Genomic DNA, 16,974 nt, shown 5'->3' with positions numbered 1-16,974 from the left:
TTTTCAAAACCATTCCATTTGCATAATTAATGTTCCATATTTTCTACCTATTCCCAACTGTCACATGAAACTTGGCATGTGTCAGCTCTCCTGGGAGTAAGGCAAACAGTTTGTATACTGATGAGACATTTACTGGTGCTGTTTGTCTTCATTTCTCATGCTTCTTCCCTGGTAATGACAGAATGAATACCAAGTTGTTATTTTATATGCTTTCACTATTTTAATCTTCTCAACACACAAATAAGACTCAGTGGTACAAATAAGAAACCCTCTGAGGAGGAAAACAGTTTTATTAAGAAATCTGTATGGCATGACAATGGTACAGACTTTCTTGTCACATGATGTGTGTAATATAAATGAGTTAATAAAGAAGATGTCTTTTGGGGATTTCTGGTCTTCTGCAATAAGTGTCCTAGAGCTTGGAGACAGTTTGAGTTGAGATACATTTGGTGGGACCTTGTTTGGGTGTTTGGATCACTGCTGCCTGCACTATTGCCATTCCTGAGAAGAATCCAAGATCTCAGTGACTGAGTTAGCAATCCAGAGCTGCCTTTTGATAGTCCATTGTATTGGTAAGAATCCCAGGGAGCACAAGGATTTCACTGTGATGGTGCAATTTGGCTTCACAGTTGTTTCTTGAGAAGGATGGGCTGGGTCTAAAGTGTCCAAAAGGCTTCTTTCTGTGATTCCTTCCAGAAGTCTTGGGAAGTACAGTGATGGAAAGGACTCACCTACTATTTAGACTGCATCTCAACCAACAACTGCAGCAAATGGTGTTGTGCAGGTCAAAATGGTGTGCAGCCTGCAGAAAGTAGTTGAAGTTCTTTGTGGTAAAGGCAGGCACTGGCTGCATTCACCTACAGGGCTGCAGGGAGCTGGCCATCCCTGCACACCTATTCTTTTGCTCACATGCCTTTCTTTCTGTGAGGAAATAGGTGGCCATGAAACTCTCCTGTATTTCTGGAATCTGGGGCACTTTATTTAGAAGGGGCTTTGGTTGCCTAACATGAAGCATCTTATGAAAGAATCTTGATTTTCAGAGAGCAAATGCTAAGCCCTTTCCCCAAAAATCAGATCTGTGATAAGACGCCCCTTTTTGGACATTCAGGGTCACTATCAATTTTTTAAAAGAGAGCCCAAAGCTATTTCGTGGCTTTTTGATGATAACCAGTTCAGTGCATTATTGATTTTTATGTCTTTATTTCCCAGTGATTTTTCCCTCTGGCAGTACATTTCTGCTGTAGAATGACAAGCACCATTGGGAGCCTGCTGTAGTGCTTGTTTGCCAAATGAAAATCCCATCATCCAACAGTTGTTCTTGCACCTACAGCTGAGGACACATTGAAGTTACTACCAAGTGCAGTAACAGGAGGTGTGTAGCAATTTCCTAAACTGTTTCAGGTCCTTCAGGTCATAAGAGGTAAAATACTGACCTGCTGATTCTTTGGTTATCCAGTATACAAAAAGTCTTTTAGTTGGCAGGAAAGTAGATACCTAGCAAGCTTCTCCCCCCCCCCCCCCCCCATTTTTCCTAAATTCTCATCAAGGAGTGAAAAATGTTTCCATTCTATAGAAATATGTTGATGGAAATGAAAAGGAGAAATAAAGCTCACAGGACCTAATATGTTTTGGAAACCATATTGTGAGTGCAATAGTTGAAATTGTTTTGCTGATAATTCACATCCCTGTGCTGATTTCTCAGGTAAGAGAAACCCCCTGCCCCAAAATCTATAAGGATCCCAGCTACTAATGTCAGGTTTCTCTGATTAACCAGACAAACTTCTTTTGGATGGTGTCCATAGTGGCACAGGAATAAGAGAAAAAATGTTTCCCTAAATTTTCCTACTATTCCTGGCACTATTTTTCATCTGCTTTCGCCACTGCTTGCCTGCATCCTGCTTTACAAATTCAACCATTAGGTGGGGCATTTCTACTGTCAGCCGCCCAGATTTCATTTGCAGCATCTTGTGCCTGGGACAGATGCTGGATAGTGCTGGGATATGAGGTCTCTTCTGTTATCTTTAGTTCTTTCTTCTTTTATCAGCTCCATTGACATCCAAAATAGTACAAAGCAGGAAACCTGAATCAAATGAGGTCTTGGTCTCTATCGTTTTTTTGTCATGTGTGAAGTGTTAAATGTTATCTAGCTGAAGAAGATGCTGATCAATTACTAAGTTATACAGTTAATAGCCAAAAGTGTGCACTCATTCATTTTTTTTCATTTCATTTGAACAATTTGGAATCAGACAGCACTTCCAGGACAACTATTTGTTCCTGGTTCTGATGTCTGGGTAAAAGCAGTAACACATTTCCTGACACTGCAGTGGATCAGTTGTGTCTTATGATACAGCACTGGCCTCTGTTCTTCCATGGGGTAAACCTTCACAGGGTTTGGGCTTCTTTTGCTGGGAATAGCTATTCTTTATGTGCCCTTTTTAAATTTGAAAAATAAAAAAAAAATCACTGAGGAGCTCTTTGTTATACTTGTACAGAGACAATGCTCACCCAGTAGGGCTGAGCAGCCATTCTGAACTGGGGGAAGAGGGAGCTCTCCTGTGGCCCTCTGAGCTCTCCTAGCAGTGAAGTCCCAGAAATACAGGCATCACTTTCACTTCATGAAACTTGTGGAGAAAGTGATGGGCTCTTTGCAACCCCCGGATTCTGAGGCCTGGGTTTGTCCCAGTCAGCCCCAAGTGCTTTAATCAAGGACTGTGTGGCTGCAGGAGATGGAGGGAGAGAGAGGCACATCCAGAGGGCAGTTGAACTTGTTCTGAGTTTGGGGACCTGGAGAGGGCCCCAAAGGCATAGGTTTGTCTCCCCAGAAATGGGAGGATGAGTGGGGCTGCTAGATCTGGTGGGCATTTGCCCAGCACTGTGGACAGGACTGTACTATCATAATGATGTGCCAGGTCCCAGCTTGACTATCTAACCCCCCCCAAAACCAATCCTTCTGGGATTTCTGCATCACTAAGCCCATCTGGCAGGTGTCCTGCCAAGAAGAAGGGTAGGAGAGATTTGACTGTGGCCTAATTAGAGAGGCCATAAGGCCATAAAAAGTCTGAAGGACTTTCTGATGGCTGGTACTGGGAGCCTGCCTGGCTTCTCTGTTGCTTCATTCTCTAAGCACCACTAACTACTGAGCCCCCTCAGAGCTGCTTCTGCAGATGGCACCCTTCAGGTACCCCAGCTCCAGCTCAGAGTCTGGACTCCCCTGAAATGCCTCTTTTATTCAGGGTTTCAAAAACTTCTGGAAAGCTTCACTTTGGAGGCTCCAAAGCAATGGACTATGCTTGAAGCAATAATATTGTCATTAATTTTGCCCAGTGTCCTTAAAAAATCTCTTTCCATGAGAGTCTAATTTCATAAGAATATGAAATTTCAAAATATTTTGTCATAGAGGGGGAACCTTGATAAACCTTGTCTACCTGGGTTTTGAGTTTTTTTTATATTCCCTGCTCCTGGCCTGGTTGTGACTTTGTGTCTATAGCTAAGCCAGGGCTTTATGGAATCATTACTAAAAAAAATCCTGCTACTTTTAGTATATGCTAAGGAGCTAACTCCTCCAGTGAACTTGAGAGCTGCTTGCCTTGAGAACTGTATATTAGTAAAACAGAGGGCTGTAGTATGGAAAAGGAACAGAACTGCACAGAATTACACCCATTGTCCAGAACCCCAAAAACCACAAAGTGATGTGCTGGCAGATGCCTCAAAAGTATCTGTTATTAGGTCAGACAAGTTGAAACAGCAGCTGGGAGGGCTCTGTTCACTGTCTCTCCTGTGATGGAGTGGGACATGTGCCTGAAGGATAGCAGGGGCAGAAGCTCTCTGCTCCTGGGGGTAAAAAATTTATGAAGGACTACTGGACACTGAGAATGAAAGTGTTTTCTGTTGTGTCAGAAAGGGTCTCATCAGCGTTCAAGCCTGGCCATTTGCACACCTGGCACCATTTGCAGAGATTCATATATCACTCCTCAAACTCTCCTTCTTCTGAAATAATAATTTCTGGCATTTCTTTGCCTATCACCAGTACAAAATTTCCTGCCCACATGGTCTGTAGGGGCTTGTTTACTGCAAGGCACACCAGTCTTCTACTGCTCCATCATGACTGGAATTTTTATGACCTTGTTCTCTTCTTTCCTGAAGGATTAAGTGTGCTAACTCCCAGAATGAAGTGATTTCCTTAAGTGAGGCTTTACCCATAGGGATGCATTTCATGCAAATCTATGTCAGGTTTTAAGTGTACTTTGGGGAGGGTCATTTGACTTAGATGGATGTTTTATTTTACCAGCAGAGATTAAGGCATGCAACAGCCTAAGATCTGAACCCCACAAGATGACTCTGCCTGGCTTACCCTGAACACAGGATGCTCATCTTAGTCTGCTAGTGTTGCATCTCTGCTGAGAAAAGCAAACAAGGCAGGTGTAAACTGAAAGACCTACGGCCTTCCTGGTGCCCAAGGACAAGCTCTGCTGGGAAGCACCTGTTTAATATCTGTCTGACTTTCTGGCAGAGACAAGAACTCCTTCAATTTGTTACAGAGTAGTAAAATTTCCAGGTGCAAATAAGGGGCAATGTCCCCCCCACCCACTCTCTTTTAAAAGGTTAGCAAAAGAATAATTGAGATGGCTTCTAATTAGAATAATTAAATTCTAATTAGATTAATTAAAACTCCCTCTATGAAAAGGTGGCCTGTCTAGTGGGTAAGGGACAGGCTGAGTATGTTGTCTAACTAGACCTTAGAAAAGCCTTTGGCACTGTTTTCCACAACATTGACCTGGAGGACCTGGCTGCTCATGGCTGGGAAGCGTGAACTGTTTGCTCGGTAAAAAACCAGATGGATGGCCAGGCCCAGAGGGTGAGGGTGGATGGAGTTGCATCCATCTGTTGTCTGGTCACCTGTGATGTTCCCCAGGGCTCAGTACTGGGTCCAGTCCTGTTTAATGCCTTTATCAATGATCTGGACAAGAGGACAGAGAGGCTAGAAAGGTGCCTGGAAGAAAAGGACCTAGGGGAGAACATGAGCCCATGTGTGCCCAGGTGGCCAAGAAGGCCAATGGCATCTGGGCCTGTGTCAGCAATAGTGGGGCCAGCAGGATGAGGGCAGTCATTGTCCCCCTGTATTCAGCACTGATGAGGCCACACCTCAAATCCTGTGTTCGTTTTGGGCTTCTTGATGCAAGAAGGACATTGTGGAGCTGGAGCATGTCCAGAGAAGAGCAATGGAGCTGGTGAAGGGTCTGGAGCACAAGTCTAATGAGGACCTGCTGTGGGTGGTTAGCCTGGAGAAAAGAAGACTGAGGAAGGACCTCATCAGTCTCTACAACTACTTGAAGGTAGTGAGGTATGTATTGGTCTCTTCTCCCAGGTAGCATGAAATAGACAAGTCCAGCAAATCTTGGACTTCAATAGTCCAAGACTTGAGACCACACAAAACTTAAGTGGTCCCAAGTTGTGCTGAGGGAGGTTTAGATTGGATAGTAGGAAAACTTTCTTCATCAAAGTGAGTGTCATGCATTGGCACAGGCTGCCCAGAGAAATGGTGGAGCCACAGATCCCTGGGAGTGTTCAAAAAATATGTGGATGTGATGCTTAGGGACATGGTTTAGTGGTGGACTTAGTGGCACTGGGTAATGGGTGGACACAACAGTCTTAGAAATCTTTCCCAATGACAACAATTCTATGATTCTGTGATTTTCCTGTACAGGCAGAAGAAGCCAGCCAGTAGAGAATTTATTCTTCAAGTCTGGTGCAAATGCTCCATGCTTTAAAGACTTTTCTCAAATGTGAAATGAAATAATGGACAATAAAAAGTAAATTGTGCTTTTGGTTTAGCACAAAAGAATAAAGTGGCCTTTATGGTTGCCAGCTTATAAAAGTTTGGTTGGGCGAAGTAAACCCTGTGTGTAAGGGCAGTGTTGTATTTCCAATAAATCTATTTTAGTTTTTGAGGATTGGTGTGATGCATAAATAAAATTTTCATTTTGTGACCCTCTACATGCCAGAAAGCCTAATTCTTGGCAGGTTGGGAAGGAAAAAGAACTCAAAGTTTAAGCCTCTTCAGTGGTCAGGAGACACAATGTTCGCATTCCCACTTCCTCCCAGCAATGTCCCCAACTGGGCCAGCCCAGATGTCATCTATGTGACTCAAGTATATTGTGCTGGCAAATGGGTTTGATGTGAACTTGCTGCCAGCCTGTTCTTGCCCTCAGTCTCTTGATGGCAGTGGGTGGGGGCATTCTGCCAACCTGTGCTTAAGGAACAGCCAGCCCACAGCTGCAGAGTGTGGCCACGGAGAGCATCATAAAAATGGAAGGGAAATCACTGCCACAGGGAAGCAGGGCCCTGTTTGTATGAACCCTCTGTCCTGCTGAAGTTCAGTCCTTAGGATATGCCTTTGGGTTCCTCCACAGTAAGTTTTAATACAAACGTGCAGTTACAATGCTAAGCTAAACTCCTGTGTGGGAGAGCTGGAGCTATGAGAGGTTCTGTCTGTCACAGCTTTACTGAGACACCACAGGCAGCCACCCTGCCCTCACTTCTCCAAAACACCATTCATCACACACAAACCTTTTGCAGAAGATGCTATTATTGTAAACACAAAAATGTACCCTGTTTTTAGGATTCAGTGACGCTGGCTGCTTTTTACTGCTCTGTTTCACATTGCATTGTAAAATAAAAACTTCCTAAGACTTTAAAATGTGAGCTGAGCACCTGCCTCATGTCTGTGTGCCCCAGCATTTAGAGTGGGACAGATGTCCCAGGAAAAGCTGAATTGCTACGTCAGAGTGTTGAGCCCCTCTGGCTTACCTTGTCTTCATGGCCTTTCAGCATTGAGCTTTTTTGAGCTCTTACACTTGTTGCATATTCATTTGCAGTAATTAAGAACCCCTTGAAATAGTGTACCTTTACAACAATAATGCATACAGGGTGTATGGCCAAAGTGCAAATAGCTTCAGAGGAGGTTAAATCACAATTTTTCCAATATTAATATTAATGAGGCTGACCATTTGCATTTGCAGTAAATCCTCTTGTAGCATCAATGTCCTTTGGGGATTTTTCTGCAGATAAATGAAGCATTCCCCTCCTTCCCTCACTACATCTGCTAACAGTGTCACTCAGTGCAGCAATAGATCAACAGATCCTGCTAGTCTGTGAAAAGGCAGAGCTTAGAACAAGTGCTTTTTGACATAATTAAAGCTACACTGCCTACCACTATTCCTGGAAGAAGTAATAGCAGAGTTTCATTAGAACAAGTAAATACAAATAGAGTTCAGTCTGAGCAGTTGTCTTTGTTACAAACAAAGCCCATTAGTTAGCAAGGAGAATTTGAAGCAGGGCTGAATTCACGCTGATCTCAAAGCCCTTCTCATATTTAATTTATAAACTGATGATTAATTCAGTGATTAGCTAATTCACTTGCAGTGATTAATTTAATTCATGTCTTCAGGCTAATGTTTAAGAAAGAAAAAAACCCTAGCTCTGATAGATGCACATCAATGTCCTTGTGATTAAAAAATGATAATATAATGCCCTGGAGAAAAAAGGAGAAAAGAAAGATCAAGTGAATCGGTAGCATGATCTGTTGTAAGTTCTTGCCTAAGCTGTAGCCGTAATTTTTAGCTGTGATGTTTAAATGTGTCAGTTACTCTAATGATCAATGGTTTGAAAGCTGAATCTAAGGATCCTTCACTGTAGCTCTCCACTGTGTATTTTGAGAATGGTGTTGCTTTAGAGCAGTCCTCCAGCTCTGCCTTTTTCTCACTGGTTTTGCCAGCTGCCTGCCCACTCCCCTCCCTTTCAGCAGCACCTCCCTCATGCCTCACCAAAGTCTTTGATGAGAGTGCTTTGTACTTCTTAAATCCAGGCTGCTTTTCTCTGTTTCCAGCAGGATTTATTTTATCTTTTGATGCAACATGTGATGATGAGAATGATTTGGGGGATTTCTCTGTATTAGACAAACTGGTCTCTTTTGGGACAGCACTGCTTTTACAGTTTATGCCATTGCTTGGTGATGGAGCTTGATAGCTTCTGAAATCACCCAGAGGGTCCTCCTCTCCTGAGCCATCATTGCTGTGCCTCTCTGACTGAGCTGAAGAGCCTAGCTGGTATTTCTCTCTTCTCTCAGGTTCACTCTTCTTTTCTCCACTACCAGTTTTACACGTTGGTTTTGCATCATGTGGTGGTGGCAAATGCTTCTTTTTGACTGTGGCATTATTCTCTTCAGACTTCACGGGCAAATCTGAGTGTGGGGACTGGCACATCCCAGAAGCTGGATCTTTGCTTTTATCTTTCACAGCATTTGCATCAGGCTTTGTAAAACTTTCAGATACAGCTTCTGTTTTTTCTCCTCCTGGAATATTTTTCTCAGGCTTCAATAATTTACTTGAAGGAGGTAACGGATGGTCACCAGAAGCTTGGTATTCATCTTTCTCTTTCTCTTTTACATCCTTTTCTTCAGGTGACATGCTGTCCTCTCCTGCTGGTGTCTTCTGCTTCCTCTCTCCTGAAGCACTTTTTTCTTGAGGCTTCAGTACTTCATTTGAAGAAGGCAGCTTCTCAGTATTTGGATCTTCATCCTTTTCTTTTACAGAATTAGTACCAGGCTTCCTAAAACCTGAAGATTCTGATGTTTTTTGCTTTTGTTCTGCAGTAATTTTTTCTTGAGGCTTAGCCAATGTTTTTGGTGGTACTGATGAACACTTCCTGGAACTTGGAAGTTCATCTTTCTCTTTTGCAGTATTTGTATCAGGTGTCAGAAAATCATCAAATCTCATTTGCTGTTTGAGTGCTGGATTATTTTCCTCATGCATTTCTGATTTTCTTGGTGGAGGTAGCTGGTGCTTCCCAGAAAACTGGTGCTTCCCAGAAAACTGCTGCTCAATATCCTCTTTTACAACCTCTGTTTCAGGTGATCCAGTGTCTTCTGCCACTGGTGTCTCTTGCTTCCTCTCTCCTGAAGAGCTTCTGTCTTGAGAATCTGGCACTTTCTTTGAAGAAGGTGACTGGAACATCTCAGAGGTATGTTTAGTCTCTTTTTTGTCTGGCTTAGTTTCAGGCTTTACAAGACCACCTGGTGGCATCTGTTTCTGTGTCTCTAGAGAAGTATTGTCCTCATCGGCCATCTTATTGTCCTGACTTGTATGTCTTGGTGGCATTGAATAATTGTTGAGGTCTGACTTGACATTTTGTAGCCCTTCATTTGTATGTTTCATTGGCACATCTGATGGGTCCTGGTGTTTTTTCCTATTATTGTGATAGATGTTTTTGTCTCCTGTCACATCCTCTTTATGTTTCATAAAATCTTTTGGAGATGCTAGATTCTCCAAACTCTCTCCAGTATTTTTCATTCCTTGATTGTTGGTATCATGCTCTGATGAAGGTAACTGGGATGTTTGAAGACTATGAGCATCATTCTCCTTTGAAGAGTTATTATCACGGTCCACAGTATCACTTGGTGTGAATACTTGTTCCTGCTCCCATTTATGCAAGACATTTCTCTCTTCTTTCTTCTCTGTCTCCACGCTATCAATTTCATTCTTCATGTCATCATCTGAGGAGAAGAGCTTATCCCTTGTGTGTTCAGATATTTTATTTCTACTTTTTGCATCCTTCTTTTGGTCTGAGACCAATTCAGTTGATGAAGGAATCAGGTTCTCTTCTAGCATACCACATTCTTGCTTTTTGGTATCATCTGATATTGGTGTTTGGCTCTTCTCCAAGGGTAATAGGGGATTTCCTGCTAGTGTGGTTTTATTTTCATGTTTTCCTGGCTTTGTGGTTGAATGTGAAGGACAGTTTTCAAGTCTCTGACATGTATTTGTCTCTTTGTCAGTGGAGTTTTCATTTTCTGTTGCATCATCTGGGAAGAGTGCTTGGTTCTTAAAATCCTGCACGGTTTTCTTCTCCTGCATTGTGTCATTCCCACCACTTGTCAACTCAGCTGAAAGGGGGTGTGGATGCTTCTCACAGCCGTGGCTGTCATGCTCATGTTCCACAGCACCACCTCCCTGTCCCTCCAGATCAAGAGGTGGAAGTGCAGGAGGATTTCTAAGAGTGCCACGGATACTTTGTCCTGCAATCCCACTCATCGATATTGGTGAAGGGGTTGCCAAGGGTGACTGCCATGCCTCAGAGTCAGGCCAGGGCATCTCATCTGCAGTGCCCTCTTCATGCTCAATGAAGGATTCAGATGGCTTGTGGCAGGTCTCCAGGTCAGTTAAGGAAATCCTTTGCAGGGCTCGATTGTTTGCATAGTTCATCCCTTCATTTGATGAAGACAATATGTCCTTCCCAAAATCTTCTTCTGAAATAAAGGAACTGTGCTTCACAACATCACCTGGCAAAGGGCTTTGTGTCTTTTCCAAAGGAGAAGAGGTGTCTTCTTCTGCTGCAGCCCCAGGCTTTGGCTCCAGGCTCTCATTTGAGGAGAGTGTAGGTTTGTTCTGATTTGTGTCTGGAACTTGCATGTCCCCACTGGAAACATTAAAATTATTTTGTGAGCAAAAATTCATTTGAGGAGCCTGAGGCTGCATGGTTTTTAATTCATTTTGCATTTGGCTGTTGGGTGTCTTATTTTCCTCCTCCTCCTCTATATTTGGGACCTCACTATCATTTTTGCTGGAAGTAGAAGACATTTTGTCTTCACTGTGAAATGTTGCTTCTTTTTTGGCTTCCTTAAAACATTTGCCTTTTAAATCCAGTGCCTCTATTGGTGGCTTTGTGCCAGAAGCTGGTATTAGGACCGTTAGCTGTTGATCATCCATTGAGGGCTCAACTTCACAAGATGCTGAAAATTTCGGAGAGTAAAATGGCAGCATGTTGTCCAGTGCTTTCTGCTTTGGAAGACATTTTTGGCCTGCAAAGAAAGGATCTTTTTCTGGCTCTGTGAGCTCTGTGTCATCTTCATCTGAACCATATACATACAGAGATATTTCAGGAATCTCTCCTGGTGTAGTGTCCTGAGGACTTTGTTCATGGGATCCTTCAGCTGTGCCAGAGTCAGGTGAGTCAGAAGGTGGGCTGTCTTCTTTCACATGTTGCAGAGCATTGGTAGTTCCCAATAGTGAAGATGTGTCAGGCCCAGCTGGCATGTTAGTCCTTTCACATTCAGGTGAGGGGGGAATGCAGTCTGCAAGAGCTTTGTTTTCATGAGTAGTTGAAGAGTTATTTAGAACAGGGTGAAAGTTGGGTTCCTGTTTTGTGGAATCTATTTTACCCTCAGCACAGTCTTTTGCATCTGACATGGCCTCTGGTGCCACTAGTAACTCTTCTTTGTCCTCCCTGACCTGTGCTGTATCTCCCAGGGTTTTGTTCTCTCTGTGGTCTCTGTTGGATCCCTCCTTTTCCCTCAGCAGTGTGCCATGACCAAAAGGCTGCTTTGTGGCATTATTTTTCGACCAGCTCCAAGGATGGTTAATTTTGGTAGCCATGCTGAATCTGGGCACTGGAACCATGGAGCACACTAAATTTTGGGACTCTGGACTCTTTATACCTGTGGCTGTCATCGCTGCCATGCGCAGCACTCTGACCTCAGGCTTATGAATAGCTTTTCTGCTGGGGAAGTTTTTAGTCTTTCTCTCACCTTTGCGCAAGAGCGATGCTTTCACCTCTGCAGCTGAGCAGAGAGTGCTTTGTTCAAACTTGTCCTTCAGTTTGGACAAGACTGAATTCTTGTTGACTATTTTTGGCAAACTACTGTTTGCTCCCTTCTTTTTCCAGCTGGGAGACTCCCCCTTGGCTTCTTTTTCTTCAGCAGCTAAAAATTTCTTCAGTATGTTCTTCACTGTGTTTTTCCCAGTCACACTAGTCCACCTTGCCCTATCGCTGGGTGCTGTGTCTGCATCCTCGTCCACTGCTTTTCCATCTCCCTTCCTGTCTCTGCTTCTGTCCAGCTTGTTACCAGCCCTGCTCACCCACATCTTCTCTTTAATGACCAGTTTGCCGACTTCTCTTCTCTTCTTGGTGTATGGCTCACGATTGGTGTTTAGAAACCTGGACCGCAAGAGCTGAAATCTGGTTGGATACTGAACCCTGACTGGATCTGGACATGGCTGGTTAGAGCTCACCTGGTTTTCTTTACCTTCTGCCCATTTTGTCCTCTTGTTGCTGATCTGCAGATCGCCGGCTGCGAGCTCAGTGACGTATTGCAGCAGGCTGCTGAGAACAACAAAGGCTCCTTGCTCTGTTGCCATCCTATTGAGCTTCTTCTTCAGCACCAGAGGGTCTATAAGCATCTTACTGTCTCCACAGAAGTGTGCGCTTTTGGTGCTGTGCAAGAGAAAACAGAAATGGCTTTTCAAGTTGTCAGCATTCTGTTACTACCTTCTTACTTCGCTTTAATGGCATGCTGCTATGCATGAAATGGAGAAAAAAACACTTGAATGTAGAACTTCTCAAGAGAGTTGATGTTAGAGGCCTGTTAGAAAGCATGCAAAGTGCTCAACAAGCTTCATGAGTCATGGTGTAGCAGCAATGTCAGGACTTCACATCGTCCCACACAGCACTGTCAGCTCTTTCTTCTGTGTTTTGTGGGCAGTGGAAGCACTTAGGGAAGCAAGCAATGCTAGTTAGGGTCACTGCATCTCCTCTGTGCCACTAGTCCCTCATTTAGAATTACCATTTCCTAAAGTGAGGACAACACTGAAGGTATGTTCCTTTCCTGCGAGGTAAAGTGTAGGTAAAGATAAATATGATGAGATTGCAGTTAGCATGAAACCATGGTTCTGTCTGTGGTTTATAACCATTAAAACAAAATATCAAGGCTGAGGGGCCCAAATGTGCCACTGATGGTTTTTATTACTGGTATAGGTTAGAAGTCAGTAGATACCTCCCCAGAATTTTAAAAAAACAACGAGGGTTGCTGTTACTTGCTTTTTGATAGCATTCAAATCCCACATCAAGTCTATGCTCTTAAATCTGCTTTGTGAAGGCTATCACCACAACAACAACCCTGGCAATGTCCCTGCGCTACAACCGCTTTTAAACTGGAGGAAGAGGGATGGTATGTTGGACCTTTGCTTGTTTGAAGAATCAGGCCCTTGGACAGCTGGGGATTTAGGCAATGCTTTAATTGGTGTGGATCAGTTACTAAATAAAATACTGAACTCAGCACAAAAGCTGGAGCTTGAAGTCAATAACAATAGATAGGTCTAGGAGGGAAAAATCAAGAGGTGTCAGCTTTCTGACACCATGAAAATCTGGAAGGTTACTTCACTGTGCAGTGAAATAGCTTCATGCACAGAATGCAGCCTGCATACGCCCAGGGGATTAATTTTTATGACCAGAAGTGGAATAAAAAAATTCTTTAAATTAAGTCCACATGTAGGAAATTAAGAAAGGCTGCAAAGAGGGTCATGCATTAGGGAGTGTCAAGCTCAGAAAGTTGGGGAAGGCCCAGCTGTGCCCCAGCAACTGGCACAGCATGGTGTCTGAAGGAAACCGGACCCAGCCCCCCGCTGCAATATTATGGAGGCTGTTTGCAAAGTGAAGGGCTGGTCCTTGGCCAGTTGGGTTGTGATATTTGGATTCTACTTGGCTGCATTTCAAGTGCACATATTGAAAATTACATCCCTCAGCTGCATTTGCCATCTTGAATGGAAGAAAGTCTATTTATAATGACTTTGTAGGTATTTTTAAAGGCCAGTGAAAGAAAAAAGCCTGACAACTGGCCCATGTCTAATGTGACAAACAATACCTTGTAGGTTTTGATAGGGAATAAGCACATTTCAGCATAGCACAGGTGGTATCACCCCTTTCCCTTACCAAATTGACCACAGCCAAAGAGGCTAAGCTTCTATGTTACACCAAGGACCCCATTCGTCCCAACCACGGGAATTTTCAGAATAAAGAAAGAACCAAAATTCAGAATATAATTGGCTAAAAATATCCAGGTTCATTCCCTCTCCTTGCAAGTCTGCTGATATTTTAACTGAAAGCTTACCATCCCTCTCCTCCCTAACTAGTGTCTGGTGTACTCAGAAAAACATGTGGGGCCATCGACCAATGTGCTTCAGGGTCATCTCTGATCTCTCAGAACAGCAGTGGAACCAGATGCCCTGCTTACCCTCCCTTCTGAACTGCTTTGGTTGCTATAAATGGCCACAGCAAAATACAGACTAGTCTTGCTTTCAGCATAGCCGAACTTGATTGTGAAGGAAAGGAGATCAGACCGTCTCTGCTAGGAATATTCACAGTAATTAATCACATATGAGCTATGAAATTCAAACAACTTCATTAAAATATACTACGAGTGAGCTCTATTCAAGGATTTCCTTTTCCATGTTAGAGTGTTATTATAGGATGCCATCTGAAATGTAGCATTTGTGGGAATACTGCATTGCCTTCAGTACCAAGACCTGTTGCATGGTTGAGTGTTTGATCCATATTCACCAGCCAGCAGTAGAAAATGAGCAAACAGCTATGGCACCTATTTAGGGCATCTGCAGTTCTTCCAAGAAGACGTCACCTGCAAATGACCATTGTGACCATGTAAATCTGAAATGCATTCTGTGCCAGGACAGTGGTACAATGACACTGAATTCTGAGACCACCAGAGAAAATTGAGGTAGTGGTGAGTCTGCTTTAACCTAGGGTTTGGGAAACACCATGGTTTTTCCCTCAAAGAAGGAGGCCTAAGTAAGAGACTTCTCATGTTTGGGAGCATGACCACCATTCTCAAAAGGTTAAATCATCCCTAATTTTTCCTTACTGTCTTTTCCCAAGTTGCATCCTGCTGCTCTTAAACTATGTCAGCTATCAATGAAATATAGTCACCTCTGTATCAACTACAGACAGTCAATTCTAATCCCATTGGGAGTATCCAGACAGGTAGTCCCTATGCACGGGGGAACCCCATGCCAGCAGAATTCACTTCCCATAGCACTGTGAGTTATGTCATATGACAAGGCAGATACTTGGGCTCCTCCCTGATCCTGCAAAATGGAGGATGTGCTTTATCTCCCTCACCCCTCTCTTCCCCTGGAGACACTGGTTTCCACTCTTTTTAATGACTGTGATGTGCCTCAGTGTGCTGCTGGTTATGGAAGCTGGTTTATGCTGCTGATGGTTTTCAGTGTCTGGGGGACAGACTGCTTGGACCTGTAGAGGAGGCAAGGCCACCTTCAAAAGTTTCCTGTCCTCTTGGCCTACAAATAATTAAGATGCATAAGACAGGCTGCTTAGTTACTTATTTATAGGTTCTTTGGGGACACTTATCACAGGCAGCATCAGAGCGGTAACAGCCTAATATGCTAATGGGCAGCAGTGCAACCCTATCCCGCTGTCCCAGAGAAGCCTCTGCAGTGGATACTCCTGTGTCACAGGCAGAGGAGAGCTGAGGTGCCAAGGCCAAGGGACAGGAGCTGGCACCCTCTCCCAGACCTGCACCAGCGCCCTCCAGCCTTTCTATTCAGTTAGGAGTCCAGATGCTGCTGAGTAGCAGGGCATGGTGGCATCCCATGGCATTTGCTAAAAGCATACAGTTGTAGGATTTTCTGGTTTAGTGTCACTGGCGTGGAAGAGAGAAGGCCCTGTCTCCTGATCCTGAATTTCATGTTAAATATCTGACTACCCTTTTAGACACTATGGCAGCCCAAAGGACTAGCTGTTGCAGGGACAGTGGCATGGGCAGAAGGAAACAGCACTATGGAGGCCTCATCAAAAAACAAGAAACAAATTGAAACCATTGTCCTGCAAAAGCTGTCAGAGATCAATGAGATTGGTCTGCCATACTGTTGGTAGGCTCTGGGGAAATGGCCATGAGCCAGAGTGTGCAAAGTGCTGCATCTCATGACCTCCCGCATCCCTGGGCATCCCCACCTGTCTCTGTGTGGTGTTTGATCCAACGACCTGCCCCTAGATAAGGAAGACAACCAGGAGCAGCTCTGCCCACTCAAAATGATGCACAGGCCTTTTGAGTGTGTTCAGTGAAATGATGGCCAAGGCACTGCTCACCCCAACAGCTGCAGAAATGGTGCTTTAGAGGTTCAGTCCTTTTTTTCAATGAGATTCTCTTACTGATCTCTGAAACACAACTTGGTCCTGCTCAGGTTGGATAGAAGGTAAAGTGGAAAAATTATAAATCCCCTTAACATTTATCAGTGATTATTTTTTTCCTAAAGGAAAAAGAAAAGCCAAAGTACTAGAAAAAGTCCTACCTTATGCAGAATATGTTCTTCTCTCTTCTCTATTGCTGAAATTATTACAGGACTAGGATGCGAGAGGCATCTTAAACTAGAAGCAATGTTTTCAGAAAGTCTTGGTATTCTCTGGCACCAAAAGCTACTGACACAATTGCTGCCTTTGGTTTAACACATCTCCAAAGCAAACAAGGAAGCACCTTGCGAAGCTGCCGAGAGAAAACATGCTACAACAACAGAGCCAGAGGTAAGGCGCGGTACGGAAACCTTCCCATACGACATGGTCATGCAGGCTGCTATTCCCACTGACAGGCATCACCTGCTCCTGGGGCTGCCACACAACATCCCAGTGATGATTCCAGCAAGGGCTTACACGGAAAAAGGCGTAGGAAAGTACTCATGTATTTTTAGCTATCTTTTTAAAACACAGTTCAGCAGCTGGAGAAAGACAGGAGAAACCAACACCACGTAGGCAATCACACATGGTGGAAATTAGAAAGTATTACATAGATCTCACTTTCTGAACTTCTGAAGTAAAACATGAGGTTAAATGTGGGAACAAATTTTTAGCTCACTTCTGCGTTATTTCATTGAGGATTCCATATTTGTGCCTGTGCTGCTCTTTGGGGGCGTTAGGATCTCCTTCATCAAGCCTACTGTTTGCTTTGTATATGGTATGCAACTTCTAACCCAATTGTAGTTTCCTGGTTTTCTTGAAAAATGAGAAAATAAAAGAAAAAGGAAAAATGAAAATAAGGGGGAAAAAATGGAAAGGCAAAGGGAAAGGAGAAGAAAAAAGGATGAAAAAGGACAAGAAAAAAATTTAAAAAGAAAAAAG

General features: G+C 43.6%; 1 protein-coding gene across 2 annotated transcripts; it reads right to left on the bottom strand.

Annotated features, from left to right (window-relative positions):
• Positions 1–282: 282 nt before the first annotated feature.
• LOC102067262 (uncharacterized) lies at positions 283–16,909 on the bottom strand. 2 transcript variants are annotated; one of them, XM_074535910.1, is made up of 2 exons: positions 14,349–16,909; positions 283–12,267 (listed from the first exon to the last, which is right to left on the bottom strand). In XM_074535910.1, the coding sequence occupies exon 2, from the start codon at positions 12,231–12,233 to the stop codon at positions 7,617–7,619; it is 4,617 nt and encodes a 1,538-aa protein (XP_074392011.1). In that variant the 5' UTR covers positions 12,234–12,267; positions 14,349–16,909; the 3' UTR covers positions 283–7,616. The 2 variants fall into 2 exon arrangements, with proteins under 2 accessions (XP_074392011.1, XP_074392013.1); XM_074535912.1 differs by lacking the exon at positions 14,349–16,909 and adding an exon at positions 12,617–14,342.
• Between the last annotated feature and the right edge of the window lie 65 nt (positions 16,910–16,974).

This window comes from Zonotrichia albicollis, chromosome 2 (assembly GCF_047830755.1).
Source record: "Zonotrichia albicollis isolate bZonAlb1 chromosome 2, bZonAlb1.hap1, whole genome shotgun sequence".
NCBI classification, from domain to species: Eukaryota; Metazoa; Chordata; class Aves; order Passeriformes; family Passerellidae; genus Zonotrichia; species Zonotrichia albicollis.
The sequence above is the reverse complement of the archived record's forward strand: the minus strand, read 5'-3'. Positions and strand labels throughout refer to the sequence as shown.